The sequence below is a fragment of the Panicum hallii genome, chromosome 2 (assembly GCF_002211085.1).
Source record: "Panicum hallii strain FIL2 chromosome 2, PHallii_v3.1, whole genome shotgun sequence".
Lineage (NCBI taxonomy): Eukaryota > Viridiplantae > Streptophyta > Magnoliopsida > Poales > Poaceae > Panicum > Panicum hallii.
Window position 1 is genome coordinate 43635942 of NC_038043.1, and position 23506 is coordinate 43659447.

The 23506-nt window shown below is 50.4% G+C and overlaps 3 protein-coding genes and 1 pseudogene across 5 annotated transcripts; 2 read left to right on the top strand and 2 right to left on the bottom strand.

Annotated features, from left to right (window-relative positions):
- Positions 1 to 2051: 2051 nt before the first annotated feature.
- On the bottom strand, positions 2052 to 3511 carry LOC112881091 (annotated as a pseudogene).
- LOC112883148 (pectinesterase-like) lies at positions 3381 to 5720 on the bottom strand. Its single transcript, XM_025948393.1, has 3 exons — positions 4687 to 5720; positions 4443 to 4603; positions 3381 to 4327 (listed from the first exon to the last, which is right to left on the bottom strand). Exons 1-3 carry the CDS (start codon positions 5718 to 5720, stop codon positions 3627 to 3629), a joined length of 1896 nt encoding a protein of 631 aa, XP_025804178.1. The 3' UTR covers positions 3381 to 3626.
- Positions 5721 to 13695: 7975 nt separating this feature from the next.
- LOC112879449 lies at positions 13696 to 14917 on the top strand. The gene is made up of 2 exons (XM_025943697.1): positions 13696 to 14205; positions 14300 to 14917. The coding sequence occupies exons 1-2, from the start codon at positions 13811 to 13813 to the stop codon at positions 14493 to 14495; spliced, it is 591 nt and encodes a 196-aa protein (XP_025799482.1). The 5' UTR covers positions 13696 to 13810; the 3' UTR covers positions 14496 to 14917.
- Positions 14918 to 16438: 1521 nt separating this feature from the next.
- On the top strand, positions 16439 to 20523 carry LOC112881966 (alanine aminotransferase 2-like). Of its 3 annotated transcripts, none has more exons than XM_025946901.1 (15): positions 16439 to 16635; positions 16792 to 16842; positions 17142 to 17192; positions 17275 to 17340; positions 17427 to 17488; positions 17694 to 17772; positions 17941 to 18045; positions 18169 to 18279; positions 18460 to 18597; positions 18754 to 18828; positions 18942 to 19062; positions 19171 to 19325; positions 19400 to 19474; positions 19570 to 19773; positions 20053 to 20523. In XM_025946901.1, exons 1-15 carry the CDS (start codon positions 16585 to 16587, stop codon positions 20197 to 20199), a joined length of 1491 nt encoding a protein of 496 aa, XP_025802686.1. In that variant the 5' UTR covers positions 16439 to 16584; the 3' UTR covers positions 20200 to 20523. The 3 variants fall into 3 exon arrangements, with proteins under 3 accessions (XP_025802686.1, XP_025802687.1, XP_025802688.1); XM_025946902.1 differs by having other exon boundaries at positions 19171 to 19253; XM_025946903.1 differs by having other exon boundaries at positions 16620 to 16635; positions 16797 to 16842.
- Positions 20524 to 23506: the final 2983 nt, after the last annotated feature.

Below are 23506 nucleotides of genomic sequence, written 5' to 3' on the forward strand. Positions count from 1 at the left end.
GTCGTGGTCTACGAGCACGATTGTCATGGCCGCGTACGGGAGCGTGTGCGCCGGAGGCCGGACTGCCGCCGCCGATGTTGTACGCTGGGTCCGTCGAGTAAATTTTTACGGGAGGAGCGGAGAGGCGGCAGACGTTGCATTCGTATTGGACAGTCAAAGTTGTTTTGAAATTAAATTGGGCAGTCGAAATGTCTCGCGCTCTGCCCTATACGCTCATGCATTGGCGCCTTGTGCGGTGCGTTCCTGTAGGCCCTGGGTGCCGTCTCAGCTCAGTGCGTCAGTATTCAAAGAAGGCAGACTGGAGTAGTAACGATGTTCCTAACCTTTCATCGTGATTTCAAACTTGAGCTGTTCATCTTCTCCCGCAATTGTGAACAATGATATTTAATATTTGGCACGGCAGACCTTAGTTCAAGGGCCTAAACTTTTGACCCAAAATATCACTACTACCACCGGTTTCAAAATCCGTGACGTTCTATGCTGCGAACCACCCGCTTCTATAATTCTTGATGTTCTATTTGCATGCAATGTTCAAACTGCGAGCAAGCGACAACAATTTTTCTTTTATGCAAGTAGCAAAGAGGCTGAACCTTGTGTTTATCTTTCAACAGGGGATGCCGAATGAGCGCCCGTGAGCTCAAGAGCCCCAACCTCCCCCTATGCACCGCCGGCCACCCCGGCCACCACCGTTCCGCCAAACCACCCCCTCATCGACGACCTAGCCCGCTCCCCCGCCACTCCAGCACGGACGGCCGCCCCACCTCCCGGATCCCCACCTCCCACCGAAAAGGAACCCCTACCTGCGAGCTTAGATCTGCCCAAGATCCATGGAGCGGGTACCTGGTTCTCTATCCCAGCACTCGATGTTCCACCCATGAGCCCCTCGCCGTTGGCCACCCCGGCCATGGCGGCCACCGCCAGCCGAGCCCATGGCCTCCGCCCTCCGCTCATCGGCGACCCCCCGGGTCCCGGTGGTCTCCTCTACCCTATCCCCCTGCGCGCGCCCCGTCTACCTCTCGGGTGGCGGCCGTGACGGCCGCCTCGTTGGATGGAACTCAACCTGGAGGATGACGAGGAGGACGACAACCTCTACGACGAGGAGTTCGTGGTGGTGGCCCTCTTTCTCTCTTTAGGTTGTTTTCTTTTTCTTTGTAAATTACAACCGTGTGCTCTAGTAGTTTGCGTGAGTGTGAGCCACTCCGCGTTGTTGTAACAGACTTATTTTTCTCCTTCTTAATACAAAGAAAGCGCAGCTCTCTTGAGTTTTTGAGAAAAAAAATAAAGGGTTAAATGTGCGTGTGGATAGGTGCCGTTTGTGATTAGGGATGCAGGAGCTTCCTTCTTTTATCAGCTTGTGTTGTGGTGGTGGTACATGTATTGTTGCGCTTCTGAATGTAATCCAGTCCTAGAAAGAGATGCTGCTGCTGCCGCTGCTGCTGCCACCTTGTTCGAGAATTGAACATGTCAATACCAGAAAATGCTGGTGAAGAAGTGATGGTATTCCAGTTTGTCTGAAGTGCTAGTAGTTCTGTTGCAAATATTGTTACTATCCTGATGAAATAATGCTACTAGTACCTTGTTTGAGAATCAACTCGCGTTCTTCACACATTTTCACTGGGCGTGTCGACCAGGGAAAATTGGATGTCCCTCTCTATGGAGTTATCTAATAATGACTTTATGAATTCTGCGGATTAATACGGGAGATCAGTTAGGCCAGTGCACGGAGTTTCAAGATGAATCAAACTGAACATGGTCAGGTGCAGTTCACTTGACATCCGGAACTTGCAGAGCAGGGACTCTGAAACCTAAAGCCTGGAGTTGCACAACTCGGATGCAACTACGAAGGATCAGCCTTGGATCTTTAAACTGTTCCTATGCAAAAAAAGAAATACACAGAAACTAATCAAGAGGGTTTTATCCAAGTTCATACACCAGGAGCCATCATCCAGCATTCCAGTCAATACTTGCACACAAGTTCATCATTAGGATCCATCGTCCAATCAATAGTAGTAGTTGCAACTCAAAAGTACTTTCTGAACCAGGCATGACACTTCTGGACCGGATAGGACGAAATCATGACAATCTTAACACCATAATTGACGTTACCTCACTAACATCAGCAGCAAACTACTACGACAGGCAACAAAGGTAAACGATCACTCCTCCCACTCGAGCGCGAAGGCCGTCTCGAACTTGTCGCGGCCGAACACCGCGGGGCCACGGCCGTCCGGGGCGTCGCCGACCAGCTGCCACATGACGTCGCGGACGGTGTCGTAGAAGCAGTCGCACGCGGCGTGGCTGGCCTCCTCCACGGCGACGTGCATCAGCGCCCGCTGGACGGCCCGCACCGCCGGCGCGAGCGGCGGGAGGTCGGGGCAGACGTAGAGGCCGCCTTTCCGGGAACCGCGCCCGGCCCCCGGCGAAGGGGGCCCCCGCCGCCGCCGCCGCGCGGACGAAGAACGCGCCGATGAGCGCGCGGGACAGCTGGTGCGCGCGGAGGCGGAGGTCCTCGTGCGACGCGCCCAGCAGGGCGCGCGCAGCGGAGACCGCCGCTGGCGGAGCGGTGCGGGAGGTCGATGGCGGTGTCGTTGTCCGCGGCCGCGTCTTCGCTGCCGGTGCTGGAGCCGTCGTGGTGGTCTACGAGCACGAATGCCATGGCCGCGCACGGGAGCGTGTGAGTGAGGCGGAGGCCGGACTGCCGCTGGTGAATGGTGATGTTGTATTGTACGCGCTGGGTGGGTATTTGTAGCCGGACGAGGTGAGAGTCACACAGTGTGACCGTTGGGTATCTTTTCTTTCTCTTGAAAAAAGATTCAAATTTGGATAAAAAAGTTGTGCTGTGAGATTGGGCAGTCAAAAGGTCTGCCAGGGACGTCCGTGCATTGGGCACTTGTGCGGTGCGCTCCTATAGGCCCGTCTCAGCTCAGTGCATCAGTGTAATATAGATATTCAAGGAAGGCAGAGAAACTGTAAATATTCTTTCTTTTTGAAATAAAGAAACTGTAAATATTCAGCTGACTGGATAATGTAGTTCAAGGACCTAAACATTTGAGCCAAAAATTCCCATGTATTACTGCTGCAATGTTCAGCCAAAATAATATTCCGAACTAAAATTGTACCTTTTTTCCAGTCTTAACGTTGCAAATCGCAATAATATTCGACCAAAACGGTATTCTGACGACAGCAATAGTACCAAAACGGCAGAAACTTCGCCTAATTTTTGAGCCCCTGGATCAGACGACAGCAGTGCACCGGCCGAACAAAGCCTCACTTTCAGCTAACTGATAGTGTTGTCAGTGAAATGGTACAGTAGTGTGACGCACAAAGGGAAAAAAAACCATGCCAATATACACTGCTCTTGACCTTCCTCTGTCAAAGAATTTCCAAATCTGCTATACTGAGACGTAACCGTGGCACGAAAAAAAAAAGAAACTTCATGTACATGTACAAAACACATAGAGCAGCCAGTATACCAACGGGAATTCAGACTGGACGTACATGCGGCAGGCATCGCAGCATCTCCACTCGTGTACAGTGATCGATCGACCCACCCTTTGCCGATGAGAATTAAGCACGGCCGGCCTCCTCCGATCCGATCCCCTACCGCCCGCGATCCCCGGGCGCCCTCATGTGAACAGGTCGTACTTGACCGGCGTTCCCGTGGGGTCGATCCATGGCTGGGCGTGCAGGAAGTTCTCGACGGTGAACTTGGTCGCGTCCGCCTTGCTGATCACCTTCTTGTATCCGGCCCAGTTGACGCGGCCCGCCGTGCTGGCGCCGGGCCCGGTGTTGCCGTACTCGGCGTACCAGAGCGTCTTGAGCCCGAAGTCGCCGTTCCACGGCATGTAGCCGGCCTTGTCGATGAAGTCCGGGATCTCCGACTCCATGATGAGCGTGCGCGAGCACTCGCGCCACGGCCGGCCGAGGTAGTTGCGGATGGGCGGCCGGCCGGCGTCCCGGAGCGCGGTCTCGGCCTGGAACTCGCACTTCTGGAGCACGAAGCCGGTGGCCTCGCGCGCGTCGGCGCGGCCCTGCGCGGTGGCTATGTTCTGCTGGTTGTCCATGGGGCGGCGCAGGACGAGGATGCAGTTCTGGAACACGGCCGCCGCGTCGCCGAAGATGAAGTCGATGGTGCCCGAGATGACGCAGTTGCGGTAGAACTGCGCCTTGGAGTGCGCGTACAGCGTGTCCTGGAACGCGTCCATGCGGCAGTTGAGGAAGATGGACTTGTCCGACTGCACCAGCAGCGCCACCGCTTGGTGCTTCTCCGGCCCGGCCGTGTTCTGGAACCCCATCCCGATCGCCATGAACCCGTCGCCCTGGGCGGCTGCCGACGTACGGCAACAAGCAGAATTGCAGGCGCGTCGTCAGTCGCTGGGGAGGCTGACAGTGATAGCAGGAGGAGGATCAGTAATCAGAGGTCGATCGAGCACGGTCCTTACTGAAGGTTGCTGTCTTGAAGGTGGTTAGCCCGTCGACGAAGTTCTTCTTGCCGGTGACGATGGACTTCTTGGAGCCCTCGCCTAGCAGGGTCACGTTCACCATAGTCTTGGTGATGGTCACGTACTCCTCGTACACACCCTCCTTCACTTGGATCACGTATCTGCACGCAATACACGTACGGACACCCGTGCGTGAGACACTACTGCATGCACCAAGAACGACACGAGGTCGGCCGACGTGTACCTTCCGTCGTTGGACTTGGGCATGGCGTTGAGCGCCTCGTTGATGGTCTTGTACTTGCCGCTGCCGTCCTTGGCCACCACCACGTTCGGCGTCAGCGTGTTCTTGAAGCCGCCGCCCTTGAGCACCCTCCGCTCGCCGTCGGGCACCCACTCGGGGATGCCGTCCTTGTCGAGCGCCGGCTCATCGGCCTTGGACGACGACGACGCCGCGCTTTCCTCCTTGCCGAGCAACAGCCGTTTCGAGCCCTTGAGCGCGGAGATCAGCGACGAGCCCTTCTCGATGAGCGCCAGGGCGTTGCTGGTCAGCTCCTTGCCGTTGGTAAACGAGTCCTTCACCTTCACCTTGAAGTCGTCGTCGGGGAAGCCGTCGATGCACGTCTCCATGTGCGCGATCACCGCGCTGAGCCAGATGCGCAGCTGGTAGCCCTGCTTGGAGATGCCGTCCTTGGCGTCCACGCCCTTGACCGTGCGGTTGAGGTCATCCTTGGCGTCGCTGAAGATCTCCTTGCAGTCGGCGACGGCGGCCTTCACGCGCGGGTCGTTGCTCAGGATGAGGTCCGCGCGGTCGAACGCCTGCTTGATCGCGTCGCCGATCACCTCCACGGCAGTCCGGACGATGTCCGTGGGCGACGTCGCGCTCGCGTTCGCGGCCTTGCCGATGCTCGTCTCGCACGCGTCCGTGTAGTCCGTCTGCGAGCACATGGCCTTGATGCTCTTGGACACGGCCTTGAGGTCCGCCGGCTTCGACTCCGACGACGCCTCCGACTCCGAATCCGAGCTCGAACTACTGGAGCTAGACCCGCCGCCGCCGGAATTGCCTTTGGACGGCGACGAGCCCTTGGAGCCGGAGAACTTCTTGCCCTCGCTGGACGACTTGCCGCTGTACGTGATGGCGGCGGCGCCCATGACGATGAGTAAGATGATGATGGACACGGTCCCGACGGCGATCATGATGCGCCTGCGCTGCTGCCGCGCCTTCTCGGCCTTGCGGCGCTCGGTAAGCGGGCCGAAGTCGCCGAACGCCGACGACGACATGATGCCGGAGCTGTATTATTTTCCTTACCTTTATTTTTTTACGGCAAAATTTTTGTCTTTTACGGACCGCTTCCTCCTGGCTGTCGCTCTCTGCCTTCCATCACCCAAAGGCAGAGAGGATGGAGCAAGGGCGGGAGGCAATGGCCAGCCGTGGGTTTATTTGGGGGCTGTGGATTCCGGGGAAAGAAGGGTGGGGAGACGTTCTTGGAGGCTATGTTTGGAAATCACATATAAGCATGGTGCGCTGCCTATTTTTGCACTTATTAGAACATGCAATGATGAAGCAGGAAGAGGACTAGATCGGGGAGTCGACCTTGAGACAGGCAAACCGAATTAGCAAGTGATTAGCTTGCTAACAATGTGCCACATGAGGGCATAACAGATCCTGCAGAAGTGAAACCACTGAAACAATGGAGCCGAAGGGACTAGCCAAATCGTCCAGCCAAGCATTTCATTAAACACCTTGTGTGCATAACCAACGATCAAGCATTGCTTCACAGCTATACACACATGGCAAATGCATAAGCTTTCAGTTGCAACGTACTTGATAGGACTACCTGCCACAACATCTAGATCCCTGCAATTCTTCACATAGAACAACTAGCTTGTCACCAAATTAAGTCAAAGAACGGCATCATACTACTAAAACAAACGTGATAATACTAAGATTTACATGGGAAACCTTCCTGGAAAAACTATGGGCGGAAGCATGTGCAATAGTACTCCACCATATATATAGTTCTAAGAGGAAAGATATTCACATACATGCAATGAAGATGCAATTAAGCCCTTATGAACACGTGATATATATTATTTCACATATAAAATCAGTAGCAAATACGTTGAAATCTCTGATCACAAGTGCAGACAAACAATACTCTAGGTACAGTACCAGACGGTTGAGAATGAGCGCTTGCTCATCTTATTAGCTACTCCCTCCGTCCTTATTAGTCGTTTTAGTTTTTCTACGTACAAAGGGAGTACTAGGTTCGTATGCACCAACGCCAGCTCAATGCAGACTCTCACCCTGCCCTTCTTACTTGATGGAGACTCGTATTGATGGGTTACTTGAGCTGCAGGCTGCAGCTGTGGCGGTCAATTACTTATTACCGGGAGGGCAACGCCCAGTTCTTCCCTTACTGGGATCGTACGAGCAGTCAGAGTGCCCGGCCGTCTCCTTGGTTGCCGTCGGCACCGACTCCGCGACCCGACCGCGGTGGCCATTTCCGCCACCTCCGGCCACTCCTCCGCCCTGCAGGTGCAGCAGGCGTGCCGCCGGCGTGGCGGCAGTGCTGTGGAAGAAGGAAGCCGCCGAGAGGGACAGGAGTATCAGAACCGCCGCCGCCGCCACCTTCTTTCCTCTTCCTCCTCCCATCTCGATCGATCGACTCCCTTGCTGGTCGATGAACAGGGTTAGGGATTAAATGGGGCGACGATCAACTACTGAACAACGGAGCTGCTGGCTGCTGGCGAGGGTTCTGCCTTTCTTATAGCATCGGCAGTCGAAGGAAAGATGCATGGCGGGTAAACTACGTCGAAACCTGAGGTTACTGGCGGTGAAAGTGAAACGGCGAGCTTGGCGCGAAATCTCCGCGGACGTAAACCATGACGCACGCACAGCCACGCAGGGATAATTTTGTACCAGAAACAAGTATGTGGTGTCCTTAAACTGCTTTTATTTTGATGACAAGCAGTTGGCACAAGAAGCAAAAAAGTATCAGAAGAGAAAGCAAAAACCAAAGGGGGGAGAGATAGAATGAGAAGAATCTGAAACGCGGCATAGTGCGTGGTTGGGTTCTTCCCGTTACCTGAATGTCGGACCATTTTTTCAGCCCATCACAAGTGCCAAAACCACAAAAGCGGCTTGGCATGGGATGGCCCTGCCCCTGTGACCAATGCCGAGCTTCCTGAGCCTCATTCTGTGCTACTTCACGGCACTTGGGTCGCAACTTACACTGTTAGCTTCGCCGGGAAGACGTTCGCTCTGTTTGACGTCCGTTCGTGTGGATTGTACATATTCTTCAGATATACCCATGCATGAACGGTGAAACTGTCTAGCTGGTTTCAGTAGAAAGCTGATACTTTTCCCTATCTTTCTTTCCCGCCTCTGCTTTGTTTTGCCAACGAAACTGCTCCCAGCATGCCAACATTGCTGCTCAACCTTCCACCGTACCCTTGCGGCCCACACCGCCCGAGCTCCTGCTTTCCTAAGGCCCGGCCTAAGCTAGACCTGGACAAGAAGAGTCTAGCTTAGGTTTAGCAAGATCGGTTCGCCTCTCCGGCCCAATTTCAAAATATCCCAGGTACAAAGTTTTATTGTGACATGATGCGAGGTTGGCGACTTGGCGTGCAGGTCAAATTATGTTCACAAAATGTGCATTCCTCATCTAAAATTAACAAAATTGGGTTGCTCGTGCAAACTAGTATACTTCAAGTGCAAAATGGTCCAAAGTAGTAGTATACTTTATATATTTAATTTCCCAACAAACTAATGAATTTATATATTTTCAAATATATTTATAAAAACACTATTACCACTTCACTAGAGGTTATCTTGGTACCTGCAAGCGCTATTAGTCTTATTAGTCTTGCAGAGTATTGCTCGCCTAGCTGCTCCCTCCGTCCCGTGAAGAATACAATTCTAATTTTTCTCGAACCGATTAGTGGAGGTGGCAAATGACCTTGGATACTCTTATTAACTGTACTGTCCCAATAATTAAATCCGGTTGCCGCGTCCCACATCTTCTGTTCCCGCAGCCTAAATTCACGGCGTATAGGGCTCTACGCTTTAGATGTGATGTGAGGACACCTTTGCTATTAATTTGTTGTTACTTTGATAAGTGATCAGTAGATCAAACTTGTAATAATATATACATGTATCTCTGGCTGAACTCAGCAGAGGACTCCAAAAACTAGCAAGTTAGAATGAGAAAGTTCAGAGAAGACTCCTTTCACTCCGCTGCCACCTATGTATGTACAACAGGAGCCCAGCTTGCAGCTAGGTAGAACAAGAAACTCTCCTGGAAGTCTGCGAGCAATCACTCAAATATATTCCGTAGGACGGTAGGAGTCTGTTCCGACATGGATGCTTTACAGATCCCTGTACATCGGCTGTATATACACACATACCGTTAATCAGGTATGATGAGTGATCAGACATACACACCACGGTCAATATACACATTCACATTCAGCTACTGTTCATTCAGCAACCTTAAGATCTCTCTGACTAGCTAGTCGCACTGGTTACTTGAGCAGCTGATGAGCTTTGGTCAACAATCACTCAGGAGGACAAGGCCCGATCTTGGGCTGGTTGGAATTGTGCGTGCAGTTGGAGTGCCCCGCGCCCTTCCCTTCGGGCGCCACCGCCGGAACGGACTCAGCGACGAGGCCGCGGTGGTGGCCATGCCCGCCGCCGCCTGCCCCGGCCTGCAGGCGTGCCGCGGCTGCGCCGACGCAGCGAGCCGAAGAAGCGAGCAGCAGAAGGATCATCATCAGAAGCGTCGGAAGCACCGCCGCCTTCGTCCTTCCTTCTTCCATTTCCCCTCTCAGCCTCAGGCGCGTTACGAGGTATGAACTTTTGGTCGTCGCTACTGTCTCGCGAAAGAAAAGAGAAGGAACTCGGTCGCTGCCGATCGATTGGATGTGAATTGGGTTCGTCGGCCAGGCCATGCATTCGATTTTATAGGCGTGTGCAGGGTCGCCGCACGTGTGGTGAATTGCGGGGAACTCACGATGGAGCTCACCCAGGAAGGCGCACTGCAATTCGCCGAGTTCCGAGAGGAATCACTCGCGGTCGGGCGGACACATACGCTGCAGTCTGACGCACGGGATTGGGAGATGAGCTTTCTTTCTTTCTTTCGGCAAAGAAGAAGAAAACTGAGCAGCCAGTGTGCTGACTGTTGAATGAGCAATCTTTGGTCCGCGACGACGGCGCGGCAACGGCAACAGTTCTTTTTCCAAAGATTCAGATAGGGGAAAAAAACTGCTAGTTTGTTGAACTATGTTGCTTGAATGGTAGTAATTTGATTAATATAACATATTTTGCACCGCGTTTCAAGCAAAGCTACAGGAAGTGGAATCACGTCCCGAAGTTTTCATGCGCGCGTGCGGCCAGGAGAATCTTGGAATGCGGGCGATTGTGCTCTAATGTCAAAAGGAGGAATCCCTTATCTCCAAGCTCCCTGCATGCGCCCGATCGATCGTTTCTCGGCTATTCCACGGCAATTTCCGAACCTATTTGCTTTCAAGAAAAGCCGAGCTATCTCCTTTCATTCACGGCAATTCGATAGTAATTCACAGCGAACTTCCTGGAGTTTGATCAGATTCCTCAAGTGATTCTTTTGACATCAAACGCTTACTTTCTTCAAATGATATAGTAGTATATATCAATATATGAACCATTTCCGGATATTCAGATATATGTCTGCTTGAAGACAGGAAAGCAGAAACGTACTCCGTTCCGTCTGCCAATGCTGCTGTTGATCCTCCGCCTCAACATTGAAGCCCAGCATCACCATATTTTTGGGCCGCGCGACGCGCGATAGCGACTGGTGGACCCTCCTCGTGCTCTTCTAAGACCAGGCCCAATTGGAAAAAAGAGCAGCTCCCCGTGGCCTTCTGAAGATAAGGCCCAGCCCGAGCGGATGGAACCGTGCGGGGGCTTTTCTTGCAACGCCGCCGTCGCCCGTCGCCGACGACGGCACGGCAGACCGGGAGGGAAGAAGATTCTCTGTTTCCAGGAGCCATCACTCCCTGAGCTGGCGGCCGGCAGGCACAGAGCGTATCTTTCTCGTTCCGGCTTCCGAGGCTGCCTGGCTGGCAGGATGGGCCGTCGTGCAGGCCCCACTGGCCACTGATCTTACTTGCACACTTGCACTCGACCCATGCATCAACGGGCCTGTTTGGAGCTGCACGCTACCGCGGCCTCGCTGTACAACTCCATGGCCCTGGCACTGCTCGGGACGAAGGGAGTTATAGTAAACTTGGTGGGGCGCGTTCGCAGCCACACGTTGTTATTGTTAATTGGGGCCCGACTCACAAAGATCTTCTCAAGACATGGAGACGCATTCAATTCGATTGGAAGAGCAAGTCGGGCAACTACCTTCAGCTACAGTGACAATGACGCCGCCCGCCCCCCACCAACAGGGCCAGCTAATAGCGACCTCTGGCTACTGCATGCTGAGAGCCACAACGGCAACGCGTCCTAATCCGAGTCGTCATCGGTGTAGCAAGATCGAGGAGCAGCAGTCCGGATCGATCGGGTAAGCTTGCTCCTTCCATTTCAACTCTGATATATCGCGCACCTGCGTGACGGGGTGCTAGCGCCTGGAATGATCTGAGCCCTTTGCTTCATCCACGGTCACTTTCAGTCGACCTGATGATGAGCGGATCGATCCGCGGTGATTAATTTATTTGCAACTAAACGAACTACTGATTGGCAATTACAACCCTCCTCGTTAATTCAGTCTTCGTTTCACTAGCTAGCTGGCACTACTGCCATGAGCCTACTATGAGCTTCACCGCGCAAACTAGGAATGTAAATGGTAACGATATTTTCTGACCGACCTAGCGAGTGATTCGGATTTTATTTTTTGGATATCTGGATATTTTCCTGATATCGAATCGAATTCGGATACTTTTTTTCGGATATCGGATTCAGACACAAGTTGAGTAGTATCCGTTCGGATAATCCAGATAGTGAAGTCGGATATTAGACTCGGATAGTTATATTATATCAAATATATATATTAATAAAAATCTATTTAATCTCTAAAAATTTATAACTAATTCATTTCAAATCAAAAAATTGCAAAACTAGCACCAAAATTTTTCTAAAAAAATAATCTATCTGTTGATGCTTTATTTGGAGTTGGCTCTTATTTGCTCCTAGGACTAAATTCGAACTCTAGCATTAGCATTAGTTTGATAGTAAAAATAGACCTGTTCCATCTGAATAAAATCTGAAAAGATTTTCAGACTAGTAAATGAAGTGAGTGCAATCTAAAGTATTTTTTCTATCTAATCTAAATTCAGTATTTTTTCTATCTAATCTAAATTCAACATTTTCAATTAAACGTACATTAAGATAGTTGATTTTATTTGGCACATATATCTTCGCTTTTCGTTCAAGGATCATATAATTTTATTCTTTCACCACAAAGTAGTTAGAATTTATGTTGGTCGAGTGGATAAATAATTACAACGAGTGTGATATATATAGTTATTGCTTTTACTCCATATCCGAGAAGATATTCGTGATCGATATAGATATAATATATATATATATATATATATATATATATATGAAAAATCTATTCTACACGAGCTACTCCTACATGTGTATCTAATGATTTAGGATGTATCTGACCCAATGAAAGGTATGTACGAGGTGTATGTAATCATACTAGACCATCTGTGATGGTATATACGTTGGGTATATGACCATACATAGAGTATGTGGACATACTTAATTTTATATACTAGCACTAAGGTATAATAATATATATTTAAAAAATATGGATGCTTTTGAAATTTTTCGTATATATATCCCTTTGAAGTATCTTAGAGAATAAGTATATAAACATACTCAAAGTGATAAATAAGTATGTGAACATACGCACGATGGTATACTGATGGTGAGAGTAGCTACACGCGAGTGTAGATAAAACTCGTCCTATATATATATTCATATAGTGTTTTGTTCTAATGCACCTGGGTGCATTTTTATAGAGAATGTACCCACCCTCTCAGTTGCAACTGTGACAGTTCTAGTTGCAACTGGATTGTGTCCAGTTGCAACCGGGTCTGTCTGAATTGTTACCGCTTCGCATCTAGTTACAACCGGATCGATCTGAGTTGCAACTGGTTTGTGTCCAGTTACAACTGGTTCGCGCCCAGTTGCAATCAGTGTAGTATCTCGGTTGCAACTGCAGGGTGGGTGTATTTTGCACAGAGAATGCACCTTGTTGCATTTTAGGCTCGTCTACATATATATATATATTCATATTTGTAACTGAGATAATCCGTATTCGTACATGTATCTGATTATATCGGATAGGTATCCGAGTTCGAATCTGACTTCAAAGAAAAATATAAAAACAGATATGATATCAGTGATATCAGTTCTTACCCGACCCGTTTACATCTTTAGTGCAAACTTAAAGAGATGGGAGAGCCGGAGAGGCGACCGAGCACATATCCACCTTTTGCTTGGCGCCTAACTTCCTTTTGCTCACCAGTGTGCGCACCGTACACTTGTCAGTAGGACAACGGTGTGCAGCTTTTCCATGATGGCCCGAACGGAAAAGGTGAGCGGATTCCTGAGTTACTGAGTTCTCGGCTTTCGGAATCGTTCCTTCGATCATTAGGCACTGCACCAACTGGACGTAGCGCCAGTGGACCGATGAACTTATTTTTTAAATGGGACGCTCCATGACTCGTGTCTCGTTAGGCCAAGGCAAATTTCTTTACTTTAGCATTTGTATCATTCGAAAATCCTAATAAGCAGGTGTAAAACTATTTGTAATTGCGTGTAAGATGCAGCAGTACACCTCAAATCCTGGATTCGACTTTCCGTGGAGTGAATTTTCTAGAATTTACGTACGTGCGTGCGTCGTGGGCGTCTGAGTTGTACTGTATAATAAAAAAATTGCAGCAATTGCTGCGCTTATATGTTTGGAACAGTTACAATTACATCAAGTGCATGCAAGTGGCAATGATTAAGTAATCTTACCTGTTCACCATTTTCGACAAGCATACCCACTGTTCATCATTTTTGGGCAGTCATCAGCTTTCTCCAATCCCCAAAACAAAGTCAATGGATAGCATGGATAGCAGCAATTCTCGAATACCAGCAGCAGAAGCACATCAACTAGGGACACTTGCAGCCAGAGAACATCAGAGAATAAAGCATATTGATCAAATATACTTGCACCCTCCTCATGGACACCAAGCGCCTTTAAATACCCATCACCCCTCTCCCCCTCGCACACCTCTCCTCAACTGAAAATCTCGAAGGGAGGAAGCGGTCAGTGGTCGCCTCGCCGCCACGCACCCACCCTCCTCCCCCGGCGCCTCGCCGCTCCGCCATGCTTCCGAGGCCGAGCCAGAGAAGCATCTTCCACCTCGGGGAGGAGGGTGGCTACGACGACCACCACCGCGGCGCCGGCGACGAGCATGCCAAGAGCATCGATGCTGCTGCTACTCGCCACGACAGAGGGCGCCGAGACCTCGGGCGGCAATGGCGGAAGAGAGACGCCGCCGCCGACGCGGCAGGCGGCGTCGGGCTGCAGATCCTGGTCCGCCAGCACCACCACCACCACACGCGGGCGCCGCCGCCGCACTCGCACATCGTCCTGAAGCAGCAGGTGGTCCTGCTGTCGACGGCGGCGCGCCACTGCCGCGGGCCGTGCGGCAGCTTCTTGAGGGCCTGCTCCCGCTGCCGGAGGGAGCTCAGCCCCAACAAGGACGTGTACATGTACAGGTGCGATTCTCAAACACACTTTTCCCGTGTCGTGTAGTTGTTGTGCGCAAGCATGTCTAATTATTGTTGCACGTGTGTTGGTTGGCTTGTGCAGAGGCGACCAGGGATTCTGCAGCGAGGAGTGCCGGTGGCGGCAGATGTTGTTGGACGAGGCGAGGGAGCACGAGGCCTTGGTCAAGAAGGAGCGCATGCGGCGAGGCTTGCACCAACCTCACCATCTCCACCACGGGGCGCCACGGCCGGCGGCGATCCGCGGCGCGCCGAGGAGACTAGTCGCGGTAGCCTACTAGGTAGGCTAGGCTAGCATCTGGGGACGATGCATAGAGAGATGGCCACTACTCTCTGTATACATACCGGTGATGATATGATATCCTTGCCATCAGAAGAGAGATCGAGACGGGGGGGAATTGAGTAATTCGAGGTGCAAAATTGAAGTTTCATGGAGGATACAGGGGAGAACCGCGAATATTCTGTACTGATGATGAAGCCGAACGAACTGCCATGTCTAGCTGTTTGTGTAAACTAGAGGGGTTTAGGGCAAGATATGCAGAGAATCCCATGAACACGAGGTCGAAGCGAGTGATGACTGTTTTTCAGCGCCAGTTGCAAGCCTGTGCGGTTGCTATCATTTTGTAAGTTGCTCTCGTCAACCCATCCAATGAAATGGAAAGAAGCGAAGAATATATGAAAACATGTACAAATGTATCTGCAATCCCTATTCATACTGAACTGAACTCTTGGTTCCTGTTGGACCAACTCTTGTAAACGAACTCGTGGAACAATTGTGGGCACATGTATACACTGACGAATCAGAATCACCGTGTGTCGGAGAGTTTGATGCCGAAAGAAAGTGGGGATACGAAGGAATGATGCCCTGGAATCTAGCAGCTTGACGGGGGATACAAACGGCATCAAAACGGAATCTTCCATACATGGGGCTGGAAAACGGTTACCAGTTTCGAAGCAGCTGGGAGGACACAAAAGCTCTATGAAACGGGAACCAAGGCACTAGCTTAAAATGGTAGAGATGGTCTTCGAGACTTCGATGCGTTTGGCCGGGTTTGTGTCGCGGTACCATACATAGATTTGAGTCCTAAACTCAGTTTGGGCGGTCACACTTTCTCAGATTTATTTCATAAATTAATGTCGTTACTTCTTTCAACTGCCACTTGTCAGTGACGTATCCGTTGAGAACGACTTCGTCGATCTCATGCCAACCAGGTCACTCGGATATGCTTATAGGAGCAGAGTGTCCATATATTCGTAACAGCGAGTTTAATTTGGTAGTGTTCCGAAAAAAAAAATATCTATCCTCTTTCTGCATGATTACAAAAGACCCACCGTACCTAGCAAAATAATGTTTATTCTAGGCCCCCTTTTTTTTGCACTCTTGCTTGGGCCAATAGCTGGGCCTGATGTAGTACATGCTTTGTAGGCTTTGCAGATGTGCCCAACGCCATGCGTTGACAAAAGCAGGTCTCTCATGGCAGCTTTCACGTAAGAGCGTTTCTACCGGTGATGGCGAGAAAAGAATAGAAGAACGACCACATCAGGCTGTCCACCGTAATGCTGTTGCATGCATGAACGATATCTATCTAGATTGGTTTTCTTAATGTGTTTCTAATCGGGACACACTTTTATCGCGATCGTGGTGTTGGAGACAACGCAGCACCTTATTAGCTGCAGCCTCGCACTCGCTGTCTCGCGTATTGAAGCGATGGACCTTTTTATTTGCGACTCGAGCGCATTAGTCGTAGCATTAGATAAATCGTGCCAATCATCGGGGAGGCCAACAAGCTTTTCGATAGATGTAGTGTAGTGGTATCGTAGAAGCATGTTTAGAAAAGAAGGCTGGCTGCTTTGTTTATACGCTGCTCCAGTCATTAGCTACACTGATTAGGCTTGGTGGCCATCGATCCAAATCCCAGCAGAAGCTTCCAGCTATCGAACACAAGCGGGCTATCTGATTATCTGATGACTCGCAGTCTCACTGAAGCTTCTTCAGTTCTGTCCGGAACAGTGTGGTTCGGCGGGCCGGGGCTCGGGCCACAGTTTCACCTGCACAGAGAAGGACAAGCACTCCGCCGGCCCAGCCGAATTGTTTCTCGGCGGGTTGTTCCTTCCTTCGCGCGCGTTCCTACACGGGTCCGTGGGCCCAGACTCGGAGCCTCGGCCCGGCGCGGGGACGTGGCCACGCACCGCCCAAGCTGCCGCCAGGTGCCGAGGAACCAGCACAGAGCGGAGCAGCTTCTTCAGCCAGTCCCCCTCCCGCTCTCGCCGCAGCTCGTCCATTCCTCCCCGCCTTCTTCCACCACTAGCTAGCTTCGCCAGCCAGCGCCGCCCCTCCGCGCGCGTCGCCTCCCTGCCGCCGCCCGCGCCATGTCGTACAACAAGGCCCCGTCCATCACAGCCGAGACCATAAACCCCAAGGTGATGACGAGGCCTCCCTCTCCCTCCGCCTCTTGGCACCTCGTCGCCGCCGTCATTTCTTACCAAACCATACAGCCGTATGGGCGTTTCTTCCGATTTGACTGCAAAGCTGCTGTGGTGACATGACAATTGACACGCTTGCCCGTTCGTTTGAAGGTCAAGATCTTCAACTACGAACCTTGTGGGGAGATCGTCAGGCACGCCGAGGTAACGTTCCCACCGGCTGATCGACCTTCTCCACCGCCGATCGAGCCAGCAAACTAGATCAAGCATCAATAGTCTTCGTTTACGGTTATTTTGTTTTTAAAGATCCACAGCTCCTGGTAGTGTAGTTTAAACTGTGCCTTAATAGTTACTTTTAGTAAGAATTATTGCATTTCAGATATTTAGATCATAACATCACAAATATTAATGATATCCCTGACCCTGACCCTGACCCTGACCCCAAAACTGCAAACATACTGGCTGAAAGTTCAAAAATATTGTCTTCGTTATGTGTCATTCAGCGGTTACAGCAGGAGATGGATGAAAACCCGGATTCTCTCCCATTTCCAGAGGTGAAGCTCCTGCTCTGCAACTGCGTGTATCAGTTTTGTAACCGCGATCAGTCTTTCTGAGCCTTTAGATGTCGTCCAACAGGTAATACAATGCAATCTTGGGAACCCCCAGGTTCTTGGTCAGCGGCCCATAACCTTTTTTCGTGAGGTTAACATCCTTACCCTCTCCAAAAGTTTTGGATGCAAAGAAGTTATGTTCATCCCTTTTTTTCTTTTTTTTCCTTTTTGCTTCAGGTTCTTTGTCTGTGTGACAATCCAGATCTCCTGAATAAAGACGAAGCGCGTGCCTTATTCAGGTTGCAAACAATATCTAGTAATTTGTCTTGCATTTATGTGGAGCTTCATAAAATGAGCATGCCACAAAAAGTACTAACTCAAGCGGTCTTTGAAGTAACAAATGTATTTGTTTCACTTCTAACAGCAAAGCTGGTAACAACTTCTTTTGATGACACAACTATTTGACAGAAACTTTACTGATACTATCTGAATCTACTGTCACAGTCCATGTGCCATAAGAAGAGCTCGTAGGATCATCAATTCGGTTCCTGGCAAAGACTCCGGTGGATATACTAGTAGTCGGGTAATCTGTTACAATTGTCATTTTCGGTTGGTGTCAAAGCTTTTGAGTTTTGGAGCATGCTACCCAGAAAATGTCGTTTACGTGGTGTTGTACAGTTAAAGTCAGGCGGGTATATTTTTACTTTGACTATTATATATAAAATTATTGATGCTTGGTTTGCATGATCAGGGAATCAAAAGTCTACGTCAAGCAGTTGCAAACGGGATCTCTGCGAGAGATGGTTACCTATCTAAACCCGATGACATTTTTCTGACAGACGGAGCTAGCGCAGCAGTAATACTCTGCATTTCAGATCATGCATGCACAGATGCAGATGATATTACTGACCTTTGAAACAAACTGCAACTTGAATATCTTAAACTGGACTGTTTATTTACATCTTTCTGCCCTTCTCAGGTTAACACGATGATGCAAATACTCATCAGGTCTCATGAAGATGGCATTTTGTGCCCTCTACCTGAATATCCCTTATACTCAGCTTCCATTATACTTCATGGTGGAACAATGGTATAATATCAGAGTCAAGAATAGTGAAGCAACATTTGCAATTAACAGAGCCCTGCTTAAAATGGTCATCGCATCTTAATAAAACTTTCAATCAGAGTCATTGCATTTTTCTTGTTAACCAAATTTTTATTCATAAATTAGAAGACGATCATGTGTAACTATGAAATGAACTGAATCTAGGTGCCGTACAATCTTACCGAGGATAGGGGTTGGGGCCTTCAGATTTTTGAAGTCAAGAGGTGTTTGGAGGAGGCTCGTTCAGCTGGCTTGACTGTTAGAGCTATGGTGGTCATAAATCCCGGTAATCCTACTGGACAGGTATGGCACATGTTGCAGTTCCTTACACATTAAGTTAAATACAGAAAACAATAAGCAGAGGATATTTTTCAGGGTTGTTCCTATCAAAGCATGTAATGCACTAAAATCAAATAATTACCAGAATTTCTTTGTCAACATCTCCATCCTTCGTTGTAGGTACTGTCCATCACCAACCAGGAAGAAATAGTGGAATTTTGTCGGAAAGAAGGTCTGGTTATACTTGCTGATGAGGTTAGCACTGGATGGCAAATTGGCAATTATATTTCTTTTGCTTTGTCAAATCAACATTCACCAAGTGAAGGAAAAATTTGTCCTGTAAATCAGTTACCGAAACATATTTACAGGTATACCAAGATAATGTCTATGTCGAGAACAAAAAATTCCATTCTTTCAAGAAAGTGGCAAGATCACTTGGGTACGATGAAAAGGACCTTTCGTTAGTATCATTTCATTCGGTTTCAATGGGTAAGTCTTCCTTTATATGTATCATAACGTGATCTAGATCCTTGCGAGGTTCAACTAGGGCACTGCTACTAAATTCTTTGCTACTCTCATATCTTCTGAAATTGGCAGGATTCTATGGGGAAAGTGGAAGAAGAGGAGGCTACATGGAGATAACAGGTTTTGGAGATGATGTGAAGCGTCAGATTTACAAGTTGGCTTCTGTCACTATTTGCCCCAACATAGCTGGCCAAATTCTTATCAGCCTTGTGATGGATCCGCCTAAGGTCTCACATTTGAACTAAGTCCCCACCAAATTCCCCGTATGTTTTTACTAAATTACCCTGTGACATGCATGCAGTTAGGAGATGAGTCCTTCGAGACATTTGAGGCTGAGAAGGAAAAAATCCATTCATCTTTCTTGAAGCGCGCCAAGGTATGTGCATCCTTCATACACATCGACCCGTGCACAAGATACCTTGTGTGTCTTCTTGACAATGGCAGGATCCTCTCTTGTGCGAGAAACTGCAGACCCTGGAGAAGGCTTTCAGCAGCCTGGAGGGAGTGAGCTGCAACAAGATAGAGGGCGCCCTGTACTTCTTCCCACGGCTCCACCTGCCCTCGCTCGCCATCAAGACCGCCGAGTCTGAGGGTGTCTCACCTGACGTTTTCTACACTCACCGCCTGCTTGACGCCACCGGGATCGCCGTCGTTCCTGGCTCCGCGTTCCACCAGGTCAGTCAGTCAGAGTACTCCTCCCAGATGATCTCACCTTTTGCTTATGTACCATATATAGCACTACTGCAGTAGCCTTGAAGGTGCATTTTCCGAATGTCCATGGGGCATGGGCTTGTCAGTACCATCCATTCTGCACTGAGATTTACAAGATAGGATAATCTTAGGATGGAGGGAACATAGGATGGATAACCAGTATGCACATGTCATATATATTTGACTTTGCACTTCCTTGGTTATCTCATTGTCTGACCTTCTTCGTTGCGATGCAATAACAAGGCCTCTGGGACGATCCATATCCGGTGCACAATCCTGCCGGATGAGGACAAGATCGCAACGATGATCCCACGACTCAAGGCGTTCCATGAGTCGTTCATGAACGAGTTCCGGGGCTCTGAACCTTACATGAACGATCTCCGCCGCTGAGCATCTTGATGCTTGGCACAGCTCCACCTAGTGGCGTGAATCTGAAGGTATGGATGGCATGGCATGTGTGAGCCGTGTACAAGGGCAAGGCAGCCAGAGTGGCCTGAGCTCTGGCGGAGCGCGACTTTTCAGTGTTCTTGCTTTCAGGTTGAACTGTGCCCATTTGTACCACTTGTGCTGTATGACTGGGCTACCTGTGACCTTCTAAACTGGAATAAGTTCAGCTGTGAATAGCTCTGTTCAGGAAAATGTATAATATTGCGTATGTTTTAAATCCTAGGAGCACTGGCTTTTACCTGAACTGTATGCATTTTCTTGCGCATCGACCAAGCTGGAGTTTTGTCTTTCGAATGCACAACATTCGGGACCTCGAAACCTCAGTGGAACAGAACACCTCGAGTTTTGAATGGCACATTGACAATTGCTGACACCAGATTTGAGGTTACACTTAACATAAGCTTGTTCAGCTTCTCTCACAATTGGCGAAGGGAGTCTTCAACTTGTGAAATGTCACTGGAGCCCATCCAAAGGATTCATAGTTCAGGAAAAGACAAACAAATCCCAAATCCTAAAATTTAATATTAACGAAGTCTCAAATAAGCCATGTAATTAAACCTAAGAATTAATAGACCACAATCATGGGAAACTCATATAGCAAGTACTTTCTATATATTCCCCAACTTTGAACTTTTCCTTTGAAGGAACCATGGTTAGGAGCTGCTTTCCATTTAAGGAGAAAGAAGAAGTTACACGAGTCAATCCAGATGTTTTGATACATATAGCTGAAAGCTAACATCAAGAAACTAATTGATCCTAGGTCATATACTAAGTTTCTTGAAGTTTAATTATTTCTCGACGAACATAAACATATGCAGGAGCCTAAGCTCGGAATTCTCAATGACTCACCAGTTATGCTCTTTCCAGATGAGGTCTTTTATAGCGCATAATACTAGTCTTTTTCGGACACTAGTATACACCAGTATTGTGCGCTATAAAGAACTCTTCTAGATATATGCCAGGTGACCAGCCGTTTCCGGTGCTTGGGAACACTGTTCCTCACCCCCACCCTTTAATCGACAATGCTGAAACAGAATACTGTTAGGTAATCCAAGTGCTGCTCCTACATTTTGCTTATGTACAGAATAGGATAGCTGTTGATGGCCAAGTTCCCTGCATGCTTGCGCGGGAGCCTGGTCTGTTTAGATTGTGTAAAGTTCGCGCGCTCTGTCTTTGCGCGGGAACGCGTCGCGCCCGGATTGCTCGGCACGACGGAGGCTCGTGGGATGGCGCGAGTTGAGGAACGTCGTGGGGAGTGGTTTGGGCGAGTTAGTGGCCACATGGCCCTCTTTGTTTTCCAGCTATATATGTGTCAATGCATAACAGAAAACGTGGTTGATTTTGGCCGCACAAAACTTTCCCAGTTCCAAGTGTTCGCGTACGTTGGTGTTTCCTGGGCGTTCCAGGTCTTCTTCCTCAGCTCCGGCGAGGGAGAGCAGCTCCTACGGGTGGAGTAATCGGCCTCGGATCCAAACAACTGGTATCAGAGCCACGGCGGTCATGTCGCGGACACCGGAGCACCGGGGGACGCCGCCAGAGCGCTCGTCGACGCCGCGGCGCGGACGCTCTCCGTCGCGCAGGCCACGGGGACGCGAGGTCGTCATTGAGCGCATCATCGAGAAGATGGTGGCAGGGTCGGCCAACTACCCCGTACTCTCGAAGACGAACTACTACGACTGGGCGGCGTTGATGCGCGTGATGCTACAGGCAAGGGGCCTGTGGCTCCCAGTGACGCTCGGGACGGAAGATGTTACGGAGGACCGGATGGCGCTGGAGATCCTCTGCAAGGCGGTTCCGGCGGAGCTGATGGGGACAATCGCCAACAAGCCGACGGTGAGAACCGCATGGGAGGCGATTAAGGTAATGAACGTCGGCGTCGAGCGCGTGCGCAAGGCGAAGGCGAGCACACTCCGGAGGGAATTCGACTCCCTAAAATTCCATGACGGGGAGACGGTGGACGACTTCGGCATACGGATCAGTCGCATCGTGACCCAACTCACGGTGCTTGGCGATGGCATCCAGGAGGAGCAGGTGGTACGCAAGTTCTTGCAGGCACTTCCGCCGAGGTTCGAGCAGATTGCATCGTCGATCGAAACTCTGCTCAATCTCGACGACGTCTCTGTGGAGGAGCTGATCGGGCGACTGAAGGCCACGGAGGAACGTCACGGCTACAACGGCAATGACACCATCGCCAAGCTCAACCTCACCGAGGATGAGCTAGTCGCGCGCATCTCATCACGGCTCCAGCTCAACGGTGGAGGCAGTTCGAGCGGCGGCGGTTCGGGCACCAGAGGCTCAGAACGCAGGAGGGAGTCGTCAGGTAACAGGAGGGGCCGCGGGCGCGGTCGTGGAGGCGGTTACGGCAGCGGGCGCGGCGGCGGAAAGTCCGGCCACAATGGCAAGGACGTCGCCGGCAACGAGTGCCGGTACTGCGGCAAGGAAGGACATTGGGCCCGTGAGTGCCGCAAGAAGAAAAGGGACGAGGCGGCCCATATGGCCCAAGTGGAGGAGGCAGACTCCAACCAGGCGCTGCTGGTGGCTGCTGTGACAGTCAACGCCTCCTCCTCCCTTCCAACAGCGGCGGCGCGATGGGAGCCACCGGCGATCCACCTCGACGAGAGCAAGCTCTTCGTCCAGCTCGACAACAAGGATCAAGAAAGCCGCGTGCAGTGGATCCTCGACACGGGAGCCACGAATCACATGACGGGGGAGCGCGGATTCTTCTCCGAGCTCGACACAGGCGTCCATGGATCTGTCCGATTTGGGGATGGATCCATGGTCAAAATCAAAGGCCGCGGCACCGTGCTGTTCAAGTGCAAGACGGGCGAACATCAGGCGCTCACCGGGGTGTATCACATCCCGCGCCTCACCGCCAACATCGTAAGCCTCGGTCAGCTGGAAGGGGACGGCTACAAGATCCTCATGGACTGTGGATCCCTGAAGATCTGGGACGCGCAGCGGCGTCTCCTGGCGAAGGTGGAAAGGGCGGCCAACAACCTGTACACCCTGAATCTCAACATCGGTAAGCCAGTATGTTTGGCTACACAGGGATCGAGTGCGGCGTGGCGGTGGCACGCGCGCTACGGCCATCTCAATTTCCGCGGGCTACGGCGGCTTGCGGAGCAGGACATGGTGCGGGGACTGCCACAGATCGATCATGTTGATCAGGTCTGCGACAGTTGCCTGGCCGGGAAACAGCGACGACTGGCGTTTCCATCTGAGGCAAAATATCGCGCGGCGCACAAGCTGG

Coding starts and splice junctions, on each gene's coding strand:
- LOC112883148 (XM_025948393.1), bottom strand. CDS start 5,720: ATGTCGTCGTCGGCGTTCGGCGACTTCGGCCCGCTTACCGAGCGCCGC. Junction 4,604..4,686: donor CCCAAGTCCAACGACGGAAG/GTACACGTCGGC, acceptor TATTGCGTGCAG/ATACGTGATCCAAGTGAAGG. Junction 4,328..4,442: donor CTTCAAGACAGCAACCTTCA/GTAAGGACCGTG, acceptor GTACGTCGGCAG/CCGCCCAGGGCGACGGGTTC.
- LOC112879449 (XM_025943697.1), top strand. CDS start 13,811: ATGCTTCCGAGGCCGAGCCAGAGAAGCATCTTCCACCTCGGGGAGGAG. Junction 14,206..14,299: donor AAGGACGTGTACATGTACAG/GTGCGATTCTCA, acceptor TGGCTTGTGCAG/AGGCGACCAGGGATTCTGCA.
- LOC112881966 (XM_025946901.1), top strand. CDS start 16,585: ATGTCGTACAACAAGGCCCCGTCCATCACAGCCGAGACCATAAACCCC. Junction 19,326..19,399: donor TTGTGATGGATCCGCCTAAG/GTCTCACATTTG, acceptor ACATGCATGCAG/TTAGGAGATGAGTCCTTCGA. Junction 19,475..19,569: donor CTTTCTTGAAGCGCGCCAAG/GTATGTGCATCC, acceptor GAGAAACTGCAG/ACCCTGGAGAAGGCTTTCAG.